This window comes from Trichoplusia ni, chromosome 9, assembly GCF_003590095.1.
Source record: "Trichoplusia ni isolate ovarian cell line Hi5 chromosome 9, tn1, whole genome shotgun sequence".
Lineage (NCBI taxonomy): Eukaryota > Metazoa > Arthropoda > Insecta > Lepidoptera > Noctuidae > Trichoplusia > Trichoplusia ni.
In genome coordinates this window covers 12432323-12456887 of record NC_039486.1, presented here as the reverse complement: position 1 = coordinate 12456887, position 24565 = coordinate 12432323, and the positions used below count along the sequence as shown (strand labels likewise).

The 24565-nt window shown below is 36.5% G+C and overlaps 3 protein-coding genes across 4 annotated transcripts in view; 1 reads left to right on the top strand and 2 right to left on the bottom strand.

Annotated features, from left to right (window-relative positions):
- Nucleotides 1–83: 83 nt before the first annotated feature.
- LOC113497371 (protein KIAA0556-like) lies at nt 84–7766 on the bottom strand. 2 transcript variants are annotated; one of them, XM_026876908.1, is made up of 15 exons: nt 7541–7766; nt 7250–7348; nt 7041–7141; nt 6633–6824; nt 6210–6514; nt 5707–5889; nt 5178–5315; nt 3909–4185; nt 3364–3597; nt 2764–2941; nt 2246–2442; nt 1646–1796; nt 1449–1542; nt 1251–1369; nt 84–985 (listed from the first exon to the last, which is right to left on the bottom strand). In XM_026876908.1, the coding sequence occupies exons 1-15, from the start codon at nt 7615–7617 to the stop codon at nt 877–879; spliced, it is 2454 nt and encodes an 817-aa protein (XP_026732709.1). In that variant the 5' UTR covers nt 7618–7766; the 3' UTR covers nt 84–876. The 2 variants fall into 2 exon arrangements, with proteins under 2 accessions (XP_026732709.1, XP_026732710.1); XM_026876909.1 differs by having other exon boundaries at nt 6633–6812.
- A 340-nt stretch (nt 7767–8106) lies between these two features.
- LOC113497820 (arginine--tRNA ligase, cytoplasmic) lies at nt 8107–10446 on the top strand. Its single transcript, XM_026877577.1, has one exon. The coding sequence runs from the start codon at nt 8267–8269 to the stop codon at nt 10316–10318; it is 2052 nt and encodes a 683-aa protein (XP_026733378.1). The 5' UTR covers nt 8107–8266; the 3' UTR covers nt 10319–10446.
- Nucleotides 10445–24565, bottom strand: part of LOC113497821 (monocyte to macrophage differentiation factor) — a 26499-nt gene continuing 12378 nt past the window's right edge. The window contains exons 3-4 of the mRNA XM_026877578.1: nt 23724–23976; nt 10445–14985 (exon numbers count right to left, since the gene is read on the bottom strand). Of these exons, the coding sequence (XP_026733379.1) occupies nt 14797–14985; nt 23724–23976 (442 nt within the window). The 3' untranslated portion in view covers nt 10445–14796. The remainder of the gene's footprint in view (nt 14986–23723; nt 23977–24565) is intronic.

The window sequence follows — 24565 nt, the reverse complement described above, 5'->3', positions numbered from 1 at the left end:
TTATACACGCAATTTATTAATCTTGGTTAGTACCTTTTGGGTGCGCTTCCGGTGATTAGTTATAATCAAATAAAACATCAAGATTAGAAATTATCATTTTATTTATTTGTGGTACAAAAATTCACGTTACACGGTCACGTAACTAATTACAACAATTTTAGACTAGCAACATCACCATCACAGGCCACTCAGGGCATCACTAATATTGGACGGACATAATATTTTATGTATAACAACTTTAAATTATTCAAACAAGTCTAGTAACTCTCGAGTCCTTAAGGTAGGTGGATTATAATACGACAGACTCCGCAGAACAAGTCACATGACGTCATCTGCGCAGGCGCAGCTCGTGTTGTCCTATCGTTAAGGACTTCTCAGAGTCAACGGCCCTAAGTATTTTTTATTTTTTACGGTTTTTATTCGATATACAACAAAGTGATTATGAACAATAACTAAAAGTATTTTGGCGTGTGCGCAGTCTACAAAATTTCTACATGCCTGCCCTTCCTACTAACAACTATAAATCTCAATGAAATCAAGTGCTCAAGTTTCTAATCTACGATTTCGTTCCAAATTAATTCCATCTTACACTAAAACCTTCTAAAATTATCCGTAAAATTTTAACGATCGCCTAACATTTTTTTTCTGGTAGGTAGGGTACTAAAGTAATGATTTCTACACAATATAAATTAATGCGATCATACACATTTAACCGAAACAGAGAAATATTGTTATAAAATGGGGCAAATTCGTCGTAACACAACTTTCGAAGTATTTTTTTTACATTATATGTATACGTTTAATGTATGTAGTTCATAAAGAGCGTAAAGAACACATGATTGGCAATACGTCTGTGTGACCCCCTGCAAGGAGTGGTCAGTGCGCGCGATGCTTGAGCACGTGCACGCTGGTGTGCGGGCGCGCGCTGGGGTCGGCGCACTCGCTCGAGCCGCTCGTCGTCGTGCGCTGGCTCAGCTCCGACGAACTGGTGTAACGATACATATAACCATTCATTATTTTTATTTTTGGTACAATAATTTTCCAAAAGTATGTTTTGTTCGCGGTTTCACCCGCGGATTGTTAATCTTGTTAAAAAGTAGCATTATGTCCTCTCCTGGAGGAGAGGAGTGGAATTTGGAGTCCATAGCGAGTTTTTTTTTTTTCAATTTTAGTGTTAGCGTGTCTAATAAATACAGTTACTCTGACATCCAAGTATCGATTTAATAGTATGTATAAGGCATAGTACTCACGAAGGTGTCAACGTGTCAACATCTAAGTTCTGCAGGCAGAACCATTGAGGGCTGAGAATTTCATCGTTTTTGGCACAGTCCAGTGTTCCATTGTATAGCAGCAAATCATCCATTAAAACCTGAAGAAATTAGAAGTTAGGAATTTTTTCATGTAATAAAAGTACTTAGGTCATAAAATCATTATCTGAAATATCTTACCCCGAACTCCTTGACGCCTCTAGTTGGTGTTTTCCCGTAGTTCCATATTTTCATACCGTACACTGATACGGGGACGTCGAACACGAAGTATACTCTGATATTAACAATCAAAAATTAAAAAGATGATGACGCTGCTTTACCTACAATTGTCAAACATCACAATTACAGTTCAACGAATGTAAGTAAGAATGTGTAACCTGTTGAGCGTGTTGGGCAGTACGGGTGCGAGCCAGGAGTGCGCGGCGTCGGCGACCCTCGCGTTGTGTCCGTCGATGAGTTTGTCGGGAGTGCGCACGTCGGCCGCGCGCGCGTCCAACACGTTCACACTGGCCGGGTGCGCGCACACGTCTGCGAGGAATGATAACCATCGTCTATCGCCAAGTCTTAAGTTATATTGTTACGGTTGTGGAAGAGTGACACTCCACAATAATATTACTTCAAGCCGTGAAGTAAGTCTTTAGAACTTCCGACAGCTAACTTAGAACAGCCGCAGGTTCTAATAATTTGAGTGTGGAGGTGTGTATTAAGGTAGTCTCTGATAGGCTTGTTAAAAGCAATAACTTTAGTACAATTGATAGGGGTAAATTTTGCTACCCTTTTAACAATAAATATTTTGTTTTTCTATTTTGTATTTGATAACTATGAATCTACCTACTATTTTCAAAAAGATTTTTTAAATACCAAACCATCGCTCCAAATCTTAATCCAGTGCAAATTCTCAGAAGATGCCTACCGATGGCCTCAGCAACAAAAACCCATACTAAGTGGAAGTAATAACTTTTCCTATTCCTACATACTTGTCTCTGTCAAGAGTATCTTGTTCCCGTGTGGATCGTACAGCTCGATGCCAGTCAGACCCACGTAGTAGGGGTCCCCCCATGTGGAGAATATGTTGAGCTGGAGCACGAAGCCGGTGGGCGCGCCCATGTCCAGGTTGGTTCCGTACACCAGGCAGTCCATGCGAAAACTGTCAGACTCCTTCGCGTCGTCCAACCTTTGAGTGAAACCAGAGGTATTAAGAGTTTATAATGTCTCATTAAATGACGCAACGGTTTCTAGCGCGTATTGCTTGGGAATGGTCGAAATGTCATGTCTATATTCGAAAATTTTGATTTTAAGGGAGGATTTGAATAGCCTAAGTTTGTGAAGTGTAAAACCATCAACAGCGATATATTTGTAAAATCTTCAAAGCAGTCCTTTTTTAAGAAAAATAGACACACTCAGTCCTCTCCCTTCAAAACCCTAAAACCAAGTTATGGAATGCCCGCATAAATTTTGTGTAGTCATGTAAGAATTTAAAAAAATACCATCTTACCTATCATCAATAGTAAGCAGATCTATCTGCTGCACGTAGTCATAGCAGGTGTCCCCCGGCGCCCGGCGCAGTAACAGCGGCCGGTAGTGCAGCGCGGTCCCGTCCAGAGAGATGCGCGCGTGCTTCGCGCCGATGTACGAGAGCTCCATGTTCGCGTTGTAGTTCCAGATGCGGATACCTTGGTAGAAAATTTGGCTTGCAATGGGTTTCAGATTTAGGGGCCAAATACGGTAAAAATAAGTAAGCTGTCCAAATTGACCAAAGAATAAACACTTGGCAGTGAGAAAAAAATGAAAATTCATCAAATTAGGCTTCTAAGTAGCACTATTTGAATGTCAAATCACACAATGAACAGCACCCAAATGCGCCCACGACCACCCATCACCAAAGAACGAGGAATGCATAGTATGAGAATGGTAGCATATTGACGATAAATAATTATAGATGTATCTATCGAACATAGGCTTTGATTTTCTGCTAAAAATCTTTTAAGACTCATTTCTTGCGAAAAAGTAAGAATCAAGCTTTACACACCACCATTACTATACATTTTTAAATCAATGTGAAGTCAGAGCAAATTCCTCTAGTAAAATAACTCACTAGTAATCTCAGTAGACTCCATAAGTTCCATGACAATATGACAGAACTTGTTCCCAGTCGCGAAGTTCGTGCACCACATATCTTCGAAGTCAGTAGTGATGTTCCTGCCGCTGAACAGACTCTTGCAGTCGATCAGGCTGCTGTGCTCCGGCGCCTGGTCCTCGGTTATGAAAGCGGTGTACGCGTAGGCGCGGTGGATCTTGATGGATTCGTTGTAGCAGAGCAGTTCGATGCCTGGTTTTAGGGTATGAAGATGCAATTTTTGGTATAAAATTAGAAATTGATGTACATTAGATATAATGGCGTTAAGTTACCTCTTAGATATCAGAAACTATAAAAGATTGCTTCCTACAACCTCACAATTTTATACCTCTATATAATATTAGTATACCAATGTAAATTTAGAAAGACTCATTTTTCCATCATAAAAATTTATGAGAATTTTATTTATAGTTATTGCAAATTTGGATATAGGTAAATGGTGTGATTTCCCATAACAATTGGCATGCGCCCACTATCATCTAACACTTTGAACACAGTCTTACCAGTAAGTCCAATAAGGTGTCTCTGTCCCCAATTAGACATGAGCGTGAGCTTCACTTTCTTCGCGACATACTTGATCTCTTTCTCCTGGATATCCAAGGCCTCCAACAGGGCTGTAGGGCTCATGTTATGATTGCTATCGTTCGCAGTGGGGGGTCGCTTGTCAATCGTGTTGGAGTAGTCTTGCATCGGTTCGTTGTCTTTCAACAACGCTTGGAAGTTTTTGTCGTTAAGCATTACGGAGTCTAAGATTATTGGATCCTTGGTGAAGAGGATTGTCTGTAAGTTGTTTTTCATTGTTAAGTCCGGATAAGGAATAAAGATCGTTGCAGTAAAAGGTTCAGATTTACTATTTTACTTATTTTTTTTCTGAAATAGAATTGCGGGAAAAGAGGTATTTCTTCGAAATGATAAATTTCCTTTATGTAACAACATGTCATCGTTTGCTACCGTGTAATTAAATATTAAAAAGTGCGTCAATGGCATTCCATTGTCGTCGTTAAAGCTAAGTTAAATGTTCCTAGAAATGTGATCGATTTTGCCATGTTCATGTTTTATAGAAGGAAATACAACTTCTATAAAATAAGGTGTAAAAGGCATCGAATGTGAGTCACGTTTTTCACATAACGAACACATACGAACAAAATGTATTGTTAGAGTACAGTCAGCAATAATGGTTGGTTAACACATGTAGAAATTGGTGTTCAATACGTTTTTAGTATTCTTCGGGTATCAAGCCTATTTTGTAACGAATTGTACAATAGCATTAATTGAATTCCATTGTATTCAGCTGTTTTGAAAACAGATTTTTGTTGCTGACATTACTTGAATACCGAATGGTATAGAATTGTTATACTTACAGACCTGAAGGTTAAGGTTAAACATAAACATGTTGCAAATCCAATCACGAAAGTTATTATAAACTCTCTTATCAAGGAACGTGATCAAATAAAATACCGAGTACTGCAGCCTTGGTTGTATCGAATAGAGCATAGAAACATGGTTCGCCGCTTAAGTATACCTATAAGATGCCGTTTTCTAAAATCTGAAGTATACAATTCCTATTTAAACTTTTGTCTGCTTACCCCAAAATATTGCAAATTTGCCCAATTTCGCAGTTTCGCGCTTATCGTGAATTGGTCTTCTCATACGAAGTTGTAACTAGTTTACCAAAATTTGTTTCGAAATACTTAGATCGAATGAATTATTAGATTAAACGGTCTGCTTAATTACTTTCCTGACATTTTACCTTATATACGATTAGAACTCACATCTCCAAAGGTAGGCAGGGGTCCTTTTAATTCGCCACTGGAGCGGGCGATCTCTCCGTGAAATATGATCTGATCATCCAGCTTGATCTGAACCAGTTTAACCCCACGCGCAGAATATATGCGCGACTTGTTGTAGTTCTGGAAAACGAATAATTCAGCTTGGCAAACAATAGTCTCATGTTTGCTAAGGTTTTTTTCCTTGATAATTATTTGAATCTGCTGACCTGGCACCCATTTAATTTGACCAACCTTACCCTCGTAATATGAAAAGATAACCCATAAAAATATTTATATTGAATATTTTTGAATTCCCTTCTAAATGTTAGTTTCTTGTGTTGCGTCACAGGTTAAAATCGGAACCTTAGTGCTGAGGCACCGCTGTCCGTCCATCCATAATAACAAATACAAAAAATTGGTTTTAGCAACGTTGTTCAATTTTACCGAAGAGCTTTGATTCTATTTATACAGGAATCTTACTGTATTCGACTTGCAGTTGATATGTCTTATTGATAAAGTGTTAACATCTTACCCATATCCTCATGAGAGCTAACTTGACGGAGCCAGCCAGTAGCACAGTGAGTGCTATAGGGCTGCCCCTCGGCGCGGGCGCAGTCCACGCGTGTCGCTCGTCGCGCGTGCGCATCACTCCGTCCACTATGTTCTCAGCGCGCCCGTGCTTCGAGTGGTCCCCAGTGTCCGAGTCCGTCCAAACCTATGCAAAAATGACTTTGAAGGTTAATGGTGGTTTTATCGGCAAAAGTAACCTTAATTCCAGACGGCGTTAAAGAGGACACCGTGCTATGTGTTGTGCTATTGTCTACGTTGATGGTTGCGTTACATGCATTGGTAACAAAATAACTAAATGTATTTTTATTGAAAATTATGTGACTAAAACGACGTTTGTTGCTTGATCGGTTATGAATCAGTTTTTGGGTATTGGATAGCACCTACAAGTGAATCAAATCAACAATTTTCACAGAAAAATATATATTGCAGAAAAGTAAGGTTTGCGGGTATTCATAAGAAGCTTACTTTTTCAACAACAACGGGGTCTCCGCTTGAATCAAACAGTTCTAGGCCATTCAATCCAACCAAGTACTTATCACCCCAGTTGGAAAATATTTTCATTTCCAATAATCTGCCTTCAGGTAGTTCCGGAATCACAAACTCGTTTTTAACCTTCTCCTTTTGGCCGTTCTTGATTGGTACTGAGCTTAACGACGCTGGTTTCTTGGTCGGATTCTTAACACTAGGCCTTTTAACTACATTATTTTGTTGTAAATTTATCGATCCATCTTTAGAAATTAGTTTTTTACGGGTTTTAGGCTCTTGAGGTCCTGAAATAGAATTAAACATAACATTTCGCAAATTTGTCTATCCTTATCTTTTTTTGTTTGTTATTTCCGTCTACATACTCAACACAATTAAAAGATAACAATATTGATTTATACTCACTTGGCCCTAAAATGACGTCATGAAAATCCTCATCAGTGACGTTATTGGCGCGTCTATGACGAGGCGTCACGTAGTGAGGCAGCAGATCCGATAGGAAGTCGTTGGAGTTGGCATTCGACGAGTCCCCCCAGTCTAGTTTACCTCTCACGTTATAAACCCGCCGTCCGTTTTGGCTATACGCTAGAATATATTCTGAATAAAGTCGTGGCAATCTGCTATTAAAATGTAAACTACATAAATTCAATTCCATGAACAAATGTAATTACCTATTCAAGAAACCGCATTGAACAGTCGCAAGTTTTAATTTATATTTATAACCTTAGGCTGATGGCAACAAGAACGTTTAATTGAAGTGCCGAAATTTAATTTATTACTTGAAGTCGTTGACTCGTGCTTCTAATTGTTTACCTTTAGGTGGACGTAAAGTACCAGCGGAGTGAGCTATTGATCCCAACTGCGGTTTCATTAACATATCCATTGTTGTATCCAATGATGTCCTGCGCGTTAACCTAAGAAACAGTTACATTTATTTATTAAATACATTTAAATAGCACGCAATGTTTTATTCAAAGACTATTATTTCATAATATACCTAAGTGAGAATAATAAAAGCTTACCTGCGATTCTCTAATTTGGAACTTTCAAAATATTTTGGTTCCTCAAAAATTGGAGACGAATCACTACTACTGTTCTTAATATGCGTCTCTTTCATCTCCCTGAAATAAACAAACTGCTTGTAGCAGGATATCGAAGACTTTGTCCAACCAGCCTGGCCCAGCCTTGACACGGAAGTTATAATAGAGTGCATTGTACCGAGAATTAATATATTGACGTCTTAGCATAAAGCAGCCAAGGAGTACGTGGGCTCATTAATCATTCTACATGATAATAAGTACAATAGAACTTACTTGGTAAGGTTTTCAAGCCAGTATGGCAGGTCTCTGTCTTTACTTGTGTAGTCAAACCCATTTTGTTGATGTGCCATCCTTGAGCCATGAGATTATTGTTATCTTTGAAGAGAAGATAAAAATCTACTGAATCTTATACTCATTATACCACCCACTTAATGCAATAAGTCGTATTGAAATAATTTATTATGGCCAGATCTACGTAAACAAAAAACAAATACTTAATTAGAACGTTTTTTATAACTGTTATTAATAATTTAATCTTCATTCACACTTGCCTCTTTTGAAACATATTTTTGCCGCTGTTTGTTTGACCTTGGTTGCTATAGTAACGAATGGTCTTTGATTTTCTTTGCATTGTTTAGACATTACTGAACTTAAACAGTTTTTTTTATATAAACTACGTTACCAGGTTTAGATTGAGGATTAATGTTAATGCGTAATTTACTATAATTTATCATTTTAAACGAAAATGTTAAATTTACAAAGAAATAAAATATTTTCAAATTACTTTCCAAACGAAAACAAACACTTCAAATTAAAATGATGAAATTGGAAGTTCCATGACACCAGCAGAATTGTGACAGCTGTCAGCGTGTATGTAGCGGTGGCATAACCTTAAATCTATTTCTATTTATATCGGGTTTTGAGAGAAATACATCTAAATAGAAACAATACTATATATTGAATCAATACTTGTACCCCGTTGCACTTGTTGTATGCAAGATGGCTGAGCAGGAGCAGAAGAATTTGGAGGAACGTACAATTCGAGCCGAAAAGGATGCAAAGGCCATTGAGGAGGAGTTGGACAAAATATCCAAAGGCGACCTCAGTTACATTGGCGACCCTCGGCTAGAAAAACTATATTCTGAGAATGAGAAGCTCAAACACCGCTTAGTTATCTTAGAAAATGCGATTAAAGCCGAAAGTTCGGGGTCTCAGAAGCCAGCTGTCAGTAAAGAGAAGAAACTTCCCACCCTAATAACAGACATCAACTCTGTGGAAGGCAACATATGCATCGTAGATGAACTTAAAAACATATTTGAATTCGCTATTGGATCTGCCTATCCAGATTTAGAGGATCCACCAATTGTAATTACATTGTCAGGTAACAATCCTAAATTCGGAGACTATCAATGTAATTCAGCAATGCCTATCTCACAATTACTCAAGGCTAAGAATATTAAATCTAATCCGCGGGAAGTGGCTAACAACATCTTAAACAAAACACCATCATCACCATTTATTGAGAGAATAGAAGTAGCGGGAGCAGGTTTCTTGAATATATACATCAACAAAACGATTGCTGAACATGTTATGAATTGTATCCTACGGTTTGGAGTTAAACCGCCCCCTGTGAAGAAAGAGAGGGTTATAGTTGATTTCTCATCTCCCAACATAGCTAAGGAGATGCACGTTGGTCATTTGAGATCCACTATAATTGGAGACAGCATTTCTCGCATACTAGAGTACTTGGGCCATGATGTCCTTAGGCTGAATCACTTAGGAGACTGGGGTACTCAGTTTGGAATGTTGATTGCTCACTTACAAGACAAATATCCCAACTTCAAAACCCACTCACCCCCAATCTCAGATCTACAAGCATTCTATAAAGAATCTAAGAAAAGGTTTGATGAAGATGAAGAGTTCAAGAAGAGGGCATACGCTTGTGTTGTCCAGCTGCAGTCCCATCAACCAGATTACATAGCCGCATGGAAACTGATATGTGAAGTGTCTCGCCAGGAATTCCAGAAGATTTATGACCGACTTAACATCAATCTAATTGGTCGAGGGGAATCTTTCTACCAAGACAGAATGGACGCTGTTGTCAAACAGCTCAAGGATGGTGGCTACTTGGAGGAAGATGAAGGGCGACTCATTATGTGGGGGGATCCTGTGAAGAAAGATGGCATACCACTAACAGTAGTCAAGTCTGATGGTGGCTACACATATGACACATCTGACATGGCAGCCATAAAGCAGAGGGTGGAAGAAGAAAAGGGCAACAGGTTTATCTATGTTGTAGATGCTGGACAGTCCACACATTTTGTCACCATAGATGCATGTGCTCGAAGGGCTGGCATACTTAAAAACTCACAGAAGATAGAATTTGTTGGCTTTGGTGTTGTTCTAGGAGAAGATAAAAAGAAGTTCAAAACTAGGTCTGGTGACACAATTAAACTATTAGACTTGCTTGAGGAAGGTCTCAAGAGGTCGCTAGACAAATTGATCGAAAAAGGACGAGACAAAGTCCTGTCGCCTGAAGAACTGAAACTTGCACAAGAAGCAGTTGCTTATGGGTGCATCAAGTACGCTGATCTCTCACACAACAGGGTAAACGATTATGTGTTCTCTTTTGATAAGATGTTGGATGACAAGGGTAACACAGCTGTGTACCTGTTGTATGCTCTGACACGGATCAGGTCAATCGCAAGGACGGCGCAGATCTCGTTCGACCAGCTTTTGGCTGAGGTTGATAAGACTGGCTTTAAGTTTGGCCATGAAGCTGAATGGAAACTGGGCAAAGTCTTACTTCGATTCCCAGAAATTATACTGAAAGTATCAAATGATCTCTACCTTCACAGCTTATGTGAATATTTATATGAAATATCTTCAGCATTCACAGAGTTCTATGATAAATGCTACTGTGTCGAGAAGGACAAGGAAGGTAAGATCGTCAACATCATCTACACCAGGCTGATGCTGTGTGAAGCCACTGCCAGGGTTATGGAGAAGAGCTTAGACATTCTTGGAATCAAAACTGTCTCTAAAATGTAATGTAACTACTTAAAGTAGAAACTTAACTTTTGAAATACGTGTGTCACTTCTAATTTATACTTACCAGTAATTTGTATTATTATACTATACCTAAAGGTTTTTACATTAAATAATAAGACAGAAACGTGTTTGTAAAATTATTATTTATTGAGTTCCCAAAAACCTCTACAAAACTATACCAGGGTCCAATATCAAAGGTAACTTTTATGTTCATAACACTATTTTCATTTGATAGAAAAACTATACAGTATAGTCACTGGGAATATGTAAGGCAGGCAGCGTACTAAACAACTGGATAAAAATATGGATGTTCATAATTTAAGTAACGCAACATCTGTTTAGATATTTATCGTATATTTAGCGTAGGATATGAACCCGCAATCCCTTTAAAATGATACGCATCTCCCGCCATTGAGCACATAGGTGGTGATTTTTTTATAGCCGCCATAGTCATTATTATTGTACCGTAAGAATAATGGTATTAAGCGGCTATTCAAAGCGCATTGGCAAACCAACTTAAATCAAGACGATTTGTTTAAATAACTCAAGAAATAACAGTTATTTGCTATGAAATATAAACCCAGTTGTCTCGTACATTGCCTGCCTGAAAGGTATAATGAATCTGATGCTTGTATTATCTTACCATCTACAACAATACACATTACATCACATTAAACATCGTACGACAACAAGAACACTTTCGCATACGCGTCCATTCACACAACACTTATTTATGATACGTTTCGTCAACATTAATTAACTTATTATATCCTACAAGGTTTGAGTGCTGGAATTTCAATATATTTTATCGATTCACTACTACAAGATTCATCGATATCATTGAATACTGTATTATGGACGCATTTGCGAAAGTTAATTTAACAAAAAACGTTTAATTTTACGAATATTACACAAAAATCCTACTATTATTATATTGACGTCATAATTCTTGAATAAGTGAATATAATACGGGCACAATTTTCTAACAGTAGGATATTATAAAAATGGCCAATACTAGCTGAAAGTCATATTGTATGTTTAGCTAAAGAATATATTTTTATACAGAAACATCCGCAGTCAAGATTTCATTAAATACGCATAATAAGATAGGTACTTTATTTACATGATATTTAAAATAGAGGAATTTGCGACTCAAGGTGGTTGAAAAATAAAAAAAGGTACGCCAGGAAGACGATTGCGGAAAGTTTAATAACTTTCCTATATTTAGAAAAAAAGGAATGTTAATAATAATAATTTCGAAGACCCACCGATGGCATCTCGGGAAGACTTGAGTCACGCAGTTGTTACAACAATATCCACTCTTACAGCTACAGGTAACTCTTCACAATCGTAATAGGAAAATATACATGCATTTGGCTTGTAGCGGTGGGCGACGAGTATTACATATAGGTACTGCCGCCCTGATAGGTGAACACTATTAAATGACTACAGAAAATTGTCTCGATCGTACGTATTTAGCAATAGGACCCTAATAACGAGACATTACAGATACCTACAACACCGTCTGAAGCTACCCTTCCCTACTTACAAATACTTTGCACTTCAGAGGAATTCTCATCAATGATAACTAGGCATCGTTACAGCTCTACCCGATACCGCTTATCTAAAATCAAAATACCTTCTCCCTAATTTAAAATAATTTAGTTTTTCGTACCTACTAATCGTAGTGGAGTAATATTTGAATTAATAATTTTTGTTTTTGTGCATTCATGGAATAGAGTAAGATTGATAATATTTGATTATTACCCTGTGATAAACCTTGGCTACCGGTTTTCATGATTCTACTCTCAACCAATTCGCTAAAATGACGAAGTCACGTATGCCCACGTTTCTTGAGCCCCGTTATATACCGTTAGATTTAAAATCGAGTTTGATATTAATGTTTTAACTACGCGACTGTTTCCGAACTGCAATAAAATTAATTTGTTTATACTACATTATAAAAGTTTGTAGCAAATACAATGACTAGAATGATTTTACAATCGAAATATAGCACTTAAATCATGTGACACTGTCAAACATCATATTGATACTTAGTTAAAACATATTTAGGAATACACACATTTAAAAATATGAATGCAGGAGTTTTGCAACAGTATTAAAGTCTAACTAGGTTAAAGGTCTGAAGTATAGAATTCCCTCAGTCCCAGATGAACACACGAGTCGCGACTGTCTCAGTATGGAGCCGGCCCAATTCCCGAACAGACTCGATTGTTTAGCTATCGCCGGCGAGCGGGAACAACGCGCTCGGCGGGTGCCAACACCATGCCTCACACATTCCCAACTATCATTATTACTACGAACGGTGTTCAGCTATTAAATTCTAGTGAAAACCTTTGGAAGTCTGGCAAAATATTACCTAGTCACACGAACGATTGAGCAATCCTTAAAAAATCTAAATTGGGATATACAAATAATTTAAAATGAAATAAATATATTACTTTGAAGATGTTAAAATTTTTAAAATCCTATTCCGTAGACACAAGATGGTATATACATTCAACTAGCTACACTATAACTAATGCTAGGGGAAAATTCACATTGAGGTGTATAAAAGATTTCGCTGAAAAAACTGGATTTCGTATAAGTATAATAAGTTAATAGGTATAAACGTATCTAAAAACCTTCAATACGATTTTAAATAGTTACTCTAAAAAGGGTTGGATTGGTCTCGAGATTCTGAGATTCGACTACAAACACTACAACAATAGTACAATAAGTTCAACAATATTTTACAAAATATACACACATTTACCATTATTTGTAGTTAGTTTGGCCGAACGTGGTTCATGCTGCTAATTGCTTTCATCTAATAAATACTTGTATCTCTACAGTTGCTATTAATTGCTACAGATTGCCGAACAACAAGTGAGCTCCTTACATCTCATACAGAATAACAATACACCCAAAGCAGTTATGACATCTAAATAGTATGCCCTCGCTGGTATGACAAAATATTTATTTAGAACTTTTTTATTAAATCCTTATTTTAAAATTAGGAGAATAGATTTTCACTATTTACGGTCTACTCATTCCACAAGTCCAAAATAAAGATCGCCAAATATTTCGTCGAAAGTACCCAAGTCTTCGGAGTTATAAATTTAAACCTCTATATAGAAGGTAGCAACCGGAAATTTAACGTTAACAAATAACAAGGTGAAGGTGAACCTGTTCGATTGAAATTGCAAAGACTTAGGAACTTATTAATTGAAGAACTGCCCTTTAAAACTTTAAATTGGTTTCGGATTCTATGAAACTACAATATTTATAACTTCATACATAAAGACTGTATACCGCATATGAATGGAATAGGGTTGCTGAGAAGTGATTGCAAAGTTTGAATCGAGTTACTCGAGCGACCCACACAGCTCTCCAGTTCCTAACTTTTACGGGTCGTCCACGCGATATGTGTCGAGAATGTGGGCGTGCGGTAACTCGATACGGTTCCTTCGCAATTTCCTGACGAATTTATCGATTGATTAGGTGATTACTCGCTTGCTGAATAACTCTACATGACGCAAGAGCTGCTATATGAGCTTGCTAGAATTCGAATGTTTGAATTTTTCTAAAGCCTGTTGTACAATACCCTCTAATTTTGAAAAACAATTGCTCGGAACAAATTCATAACAATTGTGTTCAATTTCAAAACAAGATCTTTAATTCTCGTCTTTACTCAAGTCAAAGATGTCACTAAACCAATGTCACTCTCAAAGTTATCTTACGATTAATACATAAGAAGAGTATTATACACAGTCTTAGTCTGCTAGATGTAACCTTGATGTGACAATATTGATTGCTCCGGCGCGTGGAGAGGCCGGAAGCTACGTAACAGTATACGATGGGGCATTACGTCCACGACTCGAGCGACTTGAGCCGTATTTATACAGCATGATAATGTACCTGCATGCGAAATTACCATGGCGGCGGTGTGTCTGGCCACCCATGCAAATAAGCTACCGCAAACAACAGAAATAAATGTCACATCGCGAAATGTAGAGTCGATTTGGATCTTCGTCTTTCCTAGACCGAAGTTATTGATTGACCGGAACCCAATGGGAGAGTTTCATAAAACGAATACATTATTATTAAAATTCCATGATGACCTCGATTAAGTTGCTCACCCTACCAAAAAATGCGAGTTCAGCTGTAATTACTTATCGCTTATGGCAGTCTAGCCCGCCACACGAACACATAGGAAATATTTATAGGTTGCGATCGACGTCGCGGAACATTCTAGTATACAGCTTAGTCCGAATCTCTACACAAAGACTCACGCACACATTACGAAGTAAATGACATTACAAAGCCGAAGATCACAGCTGCAATACCGTATCGTCCGAGGTCCAGACGATTGTCGGCTGAATTATTTAATCTCCGGCCTTGTTATCGAGTTAGGATACAAAAATAGCTTTAGAGAGCTCTAATAATGGAGATTCAATAGGTTAAATGGGCAGTCTTCAATGAGATTTGAGTTCTGGGAAGAGGTGTCTAAGGATGGCAAGGTAGTGTACGGAGGCGGCCAACGCGACGAACACGTGCCAGATGGCGTGCGCGAAGGGGATGCGGCCGTCCGACTTGAAGAAGAACACGCCCACCAGGTACAGGATGCCGCCCAGCTTCAGGTCGTACATCGCCGGGAACTGGTGCTGGAAGCAGACACACGCACTGTTAACACTTAAACATACTCCACAATAAAACTTTAACATTGTTATTTAATGACTCCCGAACTAAGGTATTTCCTTATGTCGCGAGGGTTTGCAAACATTCAAATGACATGCGATGGTGGTTGGGAAGACGGTGCCTTAAACTTATATTGGAAATATTCCGCACATGAATCTAGGGAACTTAGAAACTAGACCAAACCCTTAACATTTAACATTAAAATAAAGTATATCTAGCAACATTAAAACAAGGCCTTAGAAAAAGAAATTGCGAAAAGTTGCGATGCAAGAAGGTTACCATATAATGTGTAAAGTTAATTTCAGTTGTACCTACTTATAAATAAACCATGCCGAGTTTATATCAAAGTAAAACCGGTAGTTCTATTATAATAGAACACGAATGCATTAGGAATAGAACGTTTACTTTTATGGAATTATAAAAAAAGACATCATAAAATGCTATTATAACTACTACCTCGTAAATAGGAAAGCAGCGGTGACCATCCATCCATAAGTATGTAAGGATTGACAATAACTTAAAATAACCCAACTTTTGAGGAGTTAGGACAATTTTAAGTAAGTATTTTGCATCGAAACCAAATTTTCCATGCAGAATACTAACAGACAAAAAAGAAATCACCATTATAGGTTCCTCTGTTCACCGTCAACGTTAACTTATAGTAGCTTAATATTTTTTGAAGAACAAAAACATACAGCCGACTTCAAATAAATCCGAAGTACTGGGACAAAAGACGAATTTAGGTCAGTTGAAAACTATCTAAGCACGACTTACTCGGAAAATTAAATTCCAAAATTATACTAGTAGGATATCACTATACAATCTCACAAGTTTATCGAATACATAGCAATAAATACAATTTGTACAATCCCATACATATCCGTTCATCTAAGTTTAAACAATGTATTGGCAAGGGCAGGCGTGTGGAATTACGTGCGATACGGTTTCAGACACACGTGCTTTCGTATTCTGCCAAAAATTGCCGTCTATTACACAAGACGAGTTATCATTGCAATTTAATACAATTAAAAAAAAAATCTCAGATAGGACTCGAATCTGTAGCTTTTTTAATTGTTTTTTTTTTTTTTAAGAAACCGACATCTAACTGTATTGTTTTATCCCGCATCTAAATTTATAATTTTGTATTTAATTAAATAATGTTATCCGCTTCGCCGCGTTTTCTACGTAGGAAATAATAAAACGCTATCTTGTTAAATACATTGAAGTTTGACACCTTATACTTAGACTTCGTAACTTTTATTAAAGTGATTTTAAGTGGACAAAGTTGTTTATACTTCAAACTTTGTCAAGAATTCATTTATTACTATAAATATCGTGGATATAATAAGTATTGCTTTAATTTACTTAAAGTTATATTTTTATTTATAACTTGCGAAAAAACCTCAGCCCACGCGGCGCTGGCATTTTCTTTAAACATTATTCTGCTCTGTTTATATTTGTAGAGAAAAACTAACGGCGAAAATAACAAACCATAATATTTAAAATTATCAACTCCATTTATATACTGTAGTATAAATAGTGTCCATATCAGACTACCGACCCTAGTGTTAATACTTTTTTTTTCCGGAGTGAAACGCTAATGTCTTCAACCCACGTCGAGGGCACCGCGTGGGCATATGTCGGACTTCCACCGACTAAAAACACCCCGGGCCCCTTCTACTGCTTTAGCCAGAGTCACGGGATCGCTCGCGCATACTCTGCGCGACTCTGGCTGGCTCTAGTCCTTTGGACTCCTTCTCAAGGGATAGGTGTAAAAAGCCCACCCCTCACTTCTCATAAGAACGGGTGCGCAGGACGACGCGTCCGTCTCCTTCTTGGCCTGCTGGCTGATCGAGTGACAGGGTGCCCTCCCCGCCACCCGCATAGTGTTAATACTTGCTAACATGATCATGTACATTCAGCAACAAAAATGGTTAACAATATCTGGTTTACAATGCGCCAGTATTTTTCAGACTATAAAAAATGATTACACATATTTTCAAACAGTCTCAATGAATTCATCCGTAACGTCCTCGGTGCTTGATCGATTTCTTTGTTGATTTGATTTGATAATTCTTTTACATTGAACATACTAATTTGTATTTTAACTCAACCTATTTATTGCTTTCCACTTTAATTTTTATTTTTTATTTTAATTGTAATCTGTAATTTTTGTAGCTTAAATCAATATCCGATTTATAAATTATAAATATATAAAAAAAAACTATTCTAATTAAATTATAAATGTATGTATTTTAATTTAATTGAACTAGTGGTTATGTTAATTTTATTTAAATTTTTAACTCAAACTTAAATCTATTTTAATCTTTTTGGGAATTATGTACTATGTCCTAATTGTTTTTTGTTACTTTATAATTATATTTATAATTATTTTCCTATTGTAATTCAATCAATGGTTTTCATATTTGCAATTTAATTTCTTTTAATCATTTTATTTTGTTTTTATTTATGTTTATGCAAGTGCTGTGCACACCTATAAGTGACAAATTCACCGCATCGCTGTTTAATTCTAATATTTAATGTAATGAGTTAGTGAATAAGTCGTTGGTGTGTCAATAAATAAATAAATAAATTACAAAAAATGTTTTTTTAATTATATGTACTGACAACAGCAACTCATTGAAAACGTAAACAGACTTTTGTCGCTGACCGTACGATCCACGATTACAATGTTTAATTAAACATCAGTTAAATAATTAGGTCACTGAAGAATTCTAATACTATTGTGGTATTGGGAAATGACTAGTACCCATTCCATTTGCATTATTAAGTTGCTTTCTAAACTAGGTTTCAGTTGAACAATGTAGGAATATACATTATCAAGTGTAATTTATACAAGGGCCGCATGTTTAATTTATATCGCCATGTGTTAAATAACAGTTACTATATAACTAGCGAACAAGGAGGTTATTATTATGTCATACCTTTTTTAATTAACTGATGCCGCTGTAGCATGCACTCTGCACTTGCGTAATTTTTATCTTTACTTTTTTTCCCGACTGCGCGAAGCAAAGGAGGTTTGCTTTTGAAGGACTTTAGATTTTTTTTTAGATAATAATATAGTTACAGAAAAAAAAACTCGCAACCCTCTTCATACCCACGGACACACAATAAGAACCAATTACCGACAACGCTACTTGAAAATACCAGTGTGTATTTTGTAGAGTCGAAGTCCCAACAGGGAAAGCGACCCAGAAGCTGATTAAATACCTACATTACAATCCGGCAGCAAGTTACACAATAGTTTAATAATTACACATCACGTTTCCATCCCTCAAGGACGGAGGGTACTTTGATTAATCACGTTTAATTTCCAACAACTATTCTAAACTATTATGGCGATTGTGAGAAGAAAAGCGCTCACAATTCCACGTTGCAAAAAGTTCTTAAACTCGGCAGCCGTTTTATCCCGTCTCTGTCGCATCTGGACACGAGAATAGTAAAGTTTTATTTACTAATGAAATAAACCGAAATCACCAGCTGCCAAGAATAACACTTTTAATGGTACTCTTTTCTCAAACTCCACCACGTTTATTGCAGCGAGTAAAGTTTTGATAGTAATTGGAACTAGCTAATCCTTGGATGCGTTCCGTTGTGGTTTGGATTGATGTGAAATTTGTGAGATTTCAGTTTTTCTGTTAATCCTATGACAACTTTATTCATTTGAATCCAACTTATACAGTCAGTATTCGTATTATTGAAGGAAAGCGTATGTTATATTGTAAGTTACACAGGAGTTTGAGAACGTGATGGCTTTTTTAAACCACTAACAAGATAAAAAAGCTGGGTTAATTTTATTTTCAAATAATTAAAATTTCATGCGATACTCAGTTCCACCACCAGCACGGTAGGTATCATATTCGTGAGGTTCAACTTGTTAAAAGCAAAGTTAGAAAATCTATGTTAAAATCACACCTGGAACATTGTCTAGAATTTCAGATGACCCTTTTTATAAGCGCTTCTCTGAAGTTCTCATACAGTTGATAAGACTTTTATGCTGTAAAATACTTTATATGCTCTACGGGTACAAAACTTTTGCATTTTCTATACTTTTTTTTTTTGTTCGAAATCATACCTTCCTCTACAGTTTGTCGTGCAAGTCATACGCTTTAAACATATTTCATTATATTGTTCTTCACAAATGGTCTGTCTATGAAATGCGCATTCTATTCTGTAAGAGAATGCTGATATTTTTATAGTTCAAGCATTAATTATTATTTATTTATTGAGTATGAGCTTCACGTAGAGTCAGTAGAGTGTAGTGTGTAAACGTGCATTCATAACGATATATTGGCATGTCAGTCATTGCGTGAACGTAAGGATTATAATTATAAATAATTGTGTTTACAATCACCTTGTGATCGTCTAATCGTCTATTATTATTTACCTTTTCAATAAGATTCAATATGCAAAACAGGTTACAACCTTCTTGCAATAGATAAACCGGTACCAACCGATAACTTGGAGTGATAAATCGATCACAACATTCGAAATTCAAGAATAATCCTATTAAAAAAAAAATAAGCACCACCATAGACAAAACTCATTTTTGTTTATCATAAAGTTCATTGGACTTTGAGGCACTGCACCGAATGATAAATCCTATTGCATGTTACAACTGCTTTTAAAAGCGAGTCAAGGCAAACGACATGAATTAGGTACATACCATGTTCTAAAACCAGTAAAAGCTTGTAAGACAGGTTGATGGGTAAAAAACGGATAAATTTTGCTTTACAACGAGCAAGTGTTTACGGGACAGAAGCTTATTTAAATACACTATGTTAATATAATATTATAATCCATATAAGTAAATAAACCTACATATAAAAAAGTAAGTACCTATGGTAATATTAATGTATTGCGAAGGTCGTTCCAAAACGAATATAATACCAGTTTAGGCAAAAAAAGAACGTCGTCTTTTGTTTCGTAATAACTAGGTGTGTCAGGCCTTCGCTAACATAATTATATTTACGCGGGAAAAATAGTATTGTAAACTAAAAATGTCAAAAACAAACTAAATTATTAATCTATAAATTCCGTACATGTATCACGAATTCTCTCTTAAACTTTCAATGTTATCAAAAATGCCTAATTATTTTAATATATTATTTTGTTATTGTTATGGCATTTAAATACCAGAAGAATTTATTGAATGTCAAGGTAAATTAGTCGCTTGCTAATTGCTTATTTTGGAATCTAAACCATTTCAAACTCTTTCAAAACCTCATTACAATTCGTAACATTACCTATGCGAACCACAGATTTCTTTAAAAAGTTAGAACACTACCATCAGCCTACTTATCTCGGGACATAATCATATAGCTCCTTATAGAAAACCAATTAATTACTCCACATCGTTTTATCGGCATAGATGAATAGCCCGCCATTGTGACCATTATGTGTAAACTGTAGTGTGGGTCACGCAACGAATACTTCGGTTATTACTTAGGACGATGGTACAGTCTACCACAGATGAACAAACAACATTACGTTGGTAAGGTCCTTATATCAATGGAATAAAGTTCAATTTAGTATGTTGTCTTATGTAGATTTGTGCGGTCGACGTTATATGGATTGTTATTATTGTATTAACAACTCATAATGTGCAGTCTATTGATAATCCAAGCATGATTGGACTTTTGAACTGTATGTAATAAGACTACGTTCTTTAAATACAAACGCTGCCTTTGTATTTATCTAGAGGTATGGTTATGGTAGTTATGCGCATATTGCAATTAATGAGGTGACTGGGAAGGTAGGTAACTTTGTTCAATGAATTTTCTTCAGGGTTGAACACAGTAGAAAGTATTTGGAGTCAAGATGTTGGTGAAATTGGTAAGCTAAATGTCTTGGATCGCATCAACAGCTGTTAAGGAAAACTCAGTAATATGCAGAAGTCATTCCTCGGTTCCTTAAGTAAAAAAAAATGTGTACTTTGTGCCCAATAAATGCGTTACGTATAAGCGAACCTCGAGAAAGTTCCTATAAAAATCTGGAATTCAATTTGACAGTTTTCATATATACATGTTGAATATTCAGATCCCTGATACCTACACTACGTCACATAGCTGGGGCACGGGCGCCCCATATGCTCAAGCCAGCAGTTTCTCACAGCTGACATTTACAACTAATGTATATCGAGCGACGCTTGGTGTATATCAATGTGCCCATTCACTTTTAGACCACCGTATAAACAATACACTATTTATAAAACACACGAAACAAATACTATGAACTATATTATCCTGATACGTGGTTTATCTGTGTGTAACGCTTTATAGAACATTAATTTTCATTGTTCGTATATAGTTTTTTGTTTGTCTTTAATTACGATTTTGTATTATTTGAACCATTACATGACAATAGGCTTATTGACGGAATAATGTTCTCTGCTCTGGATATCGGAAATAATGATACACAATAATTGCAAAAGCTACTTAATTTTATGATTGATACATAATATATCTAACATAATATCCATGTATATACTTTCATTAGTTCATACTCCAAATGCAATACTTTGTTGCATTGGCAACATCATCGTATAAAAACAAACACAGCAAATTCATTTAGAAGCCAAAACAGCTGTTTTCATTCTATCATAACACACAAACGTCGACGCTAGACGCTGTTATACCGATAGTACTTAATTACATACTTATTTATAATCGTATACAATTATAATGCAACTAAGTACGTAGACAGACTTCGTTTCTAGTATGTGTTTATGCAATACTTTATAAAGTCCGAGAATCGTGTGAAAATGTGAGTATATCATCATCATTTATCACAGCATAAAATAGAATATATTGTATCGAAATCCTAAAGAAACGGGATCTACACGGGAAATTTTCAAAGCTCCTTTAGTTTTTCCGTACCCAAAGGGTACAAACGGAGCCCTATTACTAAGGGACGTTGTCCATCTCTCCGACCGTTACCAGGCTGCATCTCACAAACCGTGATAACTAGACAGTAAAAAAATTAAGTTATAACTAACAATAAGGAAGGAAAGTTAAGCAACAGTTAGTACGGTCCTAAATTTTTCACCGAACTGATTGAGTTGTCTTTAACTTATTTGTACGGTTTTTACACAAATATAGGCACAAAAAGAATGCAAGAATAGTTCGTGTGTACTCACTATAAATTGCATTTACCAATGACATCTACGTGTCCTAAGCGTACAGGGTGTTGCGATAATGCTATTGTGATAAAGCTATTGTTGTCATGAACTTTATACTACGTAACACACTTTAATATGCTAGAGTGGTTACGTAAACCTCTTATGGCCGCATATAGGTCGTATTAGCTTTAGGCATTGAATGTCAGTAGTCATGAAAAGCGAATACACGTCGATTAACATCAAAAGCTAGGTTAATTGGCTGTCAAAGAAATTATATCTGTGAAGTAATTGATAAAATCTTAACCAATATCATTTTGGGCATAGTGAAATTAAAATAAAACATTTTAATGTCACCATACTTATTACTTTCTCCGCAAACACAATTCCGTTTATCATCCACTACGAGTAATAAAGTGGACATCAAATCGACATAAACATAACACACCCACCTGGTCGTAACCTTAAATAAATTGCAACATAAACAGCTTTGCAATAAAACTACTTGTACTTACAACACATATCGATTTCATTCAACTGTCTATCGATATTCAAATAATGTGAGAGACGTTAAAAAAACTAACTAACTTAAGCTTGCAAAAAGGTTGCTTTACATTGAGTTAGTTACTGGCTTCAACTAGTCGGCACTTTCTCTTTCGCGTAAAATTAAAAGTAATCACGTCACACGTTACCCCTGTAATATTTAAGACTGAATGTTTTGTGACTTAGTCTGATCCCGTAGTCAGTGGTGACAGTTACTGACCTAAGGTAAATATGCTTTAAATATTATTGCGTTTATATTAATTAAGATGAGAGCGCAAAACATAGCGTGGGGGGTCTCTCCTCCTCAACTCCTATAATTAATAAATAACTCAATTAAATAGCGTTGGAAAAGCGCTTGTGTCATCCTCGAATGCCTGTTCTGAGTCTAGTCTGTGTCCTCTGACAAAAGGATTAAATAACGCAGTCGATCGGAAAATCTCGCAAAATAAGCGTGAAAACAGACAGATCTAAACCGCACGTGACATTATCAGCACCGCAACTGAACTTGACACTTGTCACGTTTATTTGCGATCAGACAGCTGACCGTAACGATACAATCAGTTCAGTGGTCACCGATAAAGTTCAGGGAAATTACTGATACATTATTTATCTTGAGGTAGACGCCTACGTGTAAATTGTACAAATGTTAAAAGAATTGAATGTGATTAATTGATTAAGTTTACACACTATTATTTGATGACAAACTTATAAGGAAGGTTTTAGCGGTAAATAAATAATGTTCGTTAAACGTGTTAGCGAATGGAAGGTTATTAGGTATAGCTTTTCTTTCACGTACAATCGGGAACCATATTCATGAGTTCATGACAAATAGTTAGTGTGTTATGAAGGGCATGTCGGTCAATAATCCATCTCCATAATATTATAGTCTCCAGTACTATTTGATGATAATCCATAGCATCTTTCGCATAGTACTTGGAAACTTTCAGTCACATTAAGAAAAAACATCTTACATTCATCAGACAATGGTCTTGTTCTAGCAAAATAATGAGAAAGTAAACTTACATTCGACGTGACAATGATGGCCGCCGGTCCCAGTCCCATGACGAGGTAGAGCAGAAGCTCCAGCATCTTGTACCTCTCGTGGAAGATCTGCTGGTAGGTGATGCCGAGGACGGCGAGCAGCCAGATCACCCAGCGCAGCTCCCGCAGCATCCAGCACGAGAGGGTGCCGACAGTCAGCCACGGGAAGTAGGAACTCGCGATGAATATGTAAATCATCGCCCGGTCGCAACGGTGCAGGAAGTGTTTCATTTTACTGTGAAATTAAGCTTGGATTTAGTACACAGGGTGTGTAGCAGTGTGTAGTATTCGTACACATAGTGCGAGTACTACACAGTAAGTTTTTAATAAAGAAGCGCTGCAAAAAAAAAAATTGTTGTATAGCTGTCTTTGTCATAAACAAAAGAAATATAGGGATAAAAATACATTTTAGATTGCCATATCACTTTGCTAAGTGTCGTCCTTTCTGGTTCTTAGACTTTGGGTAAAATTTACCACATCAAAAATCAAAAGTTTTTATTTTAGATAGGCCGTTTTCCAGGCACACACACGTTACAGTACTGACTTATGGAGAAGAACCGGCAAGAAACTCCATTTGCTCGTCAGTGTGCTACAAGAACAAAACTTACGTAAGCCATCCTCATTTCTATTTCAAAGTTATCAATGTCAACCTCTGCACTGATGTGGTGTAAAGCAAGCACAACTTAAATTGCTCCGAATGCTTGCTTTACTATACGTGAATATGAATATAGTCATTATAAACTCTAAAGATGCAAAAGAGACCTTGACCAGTGGATTCTTTAAAATATATATATATAATTTTTCGACATACATTTACTTTGAAC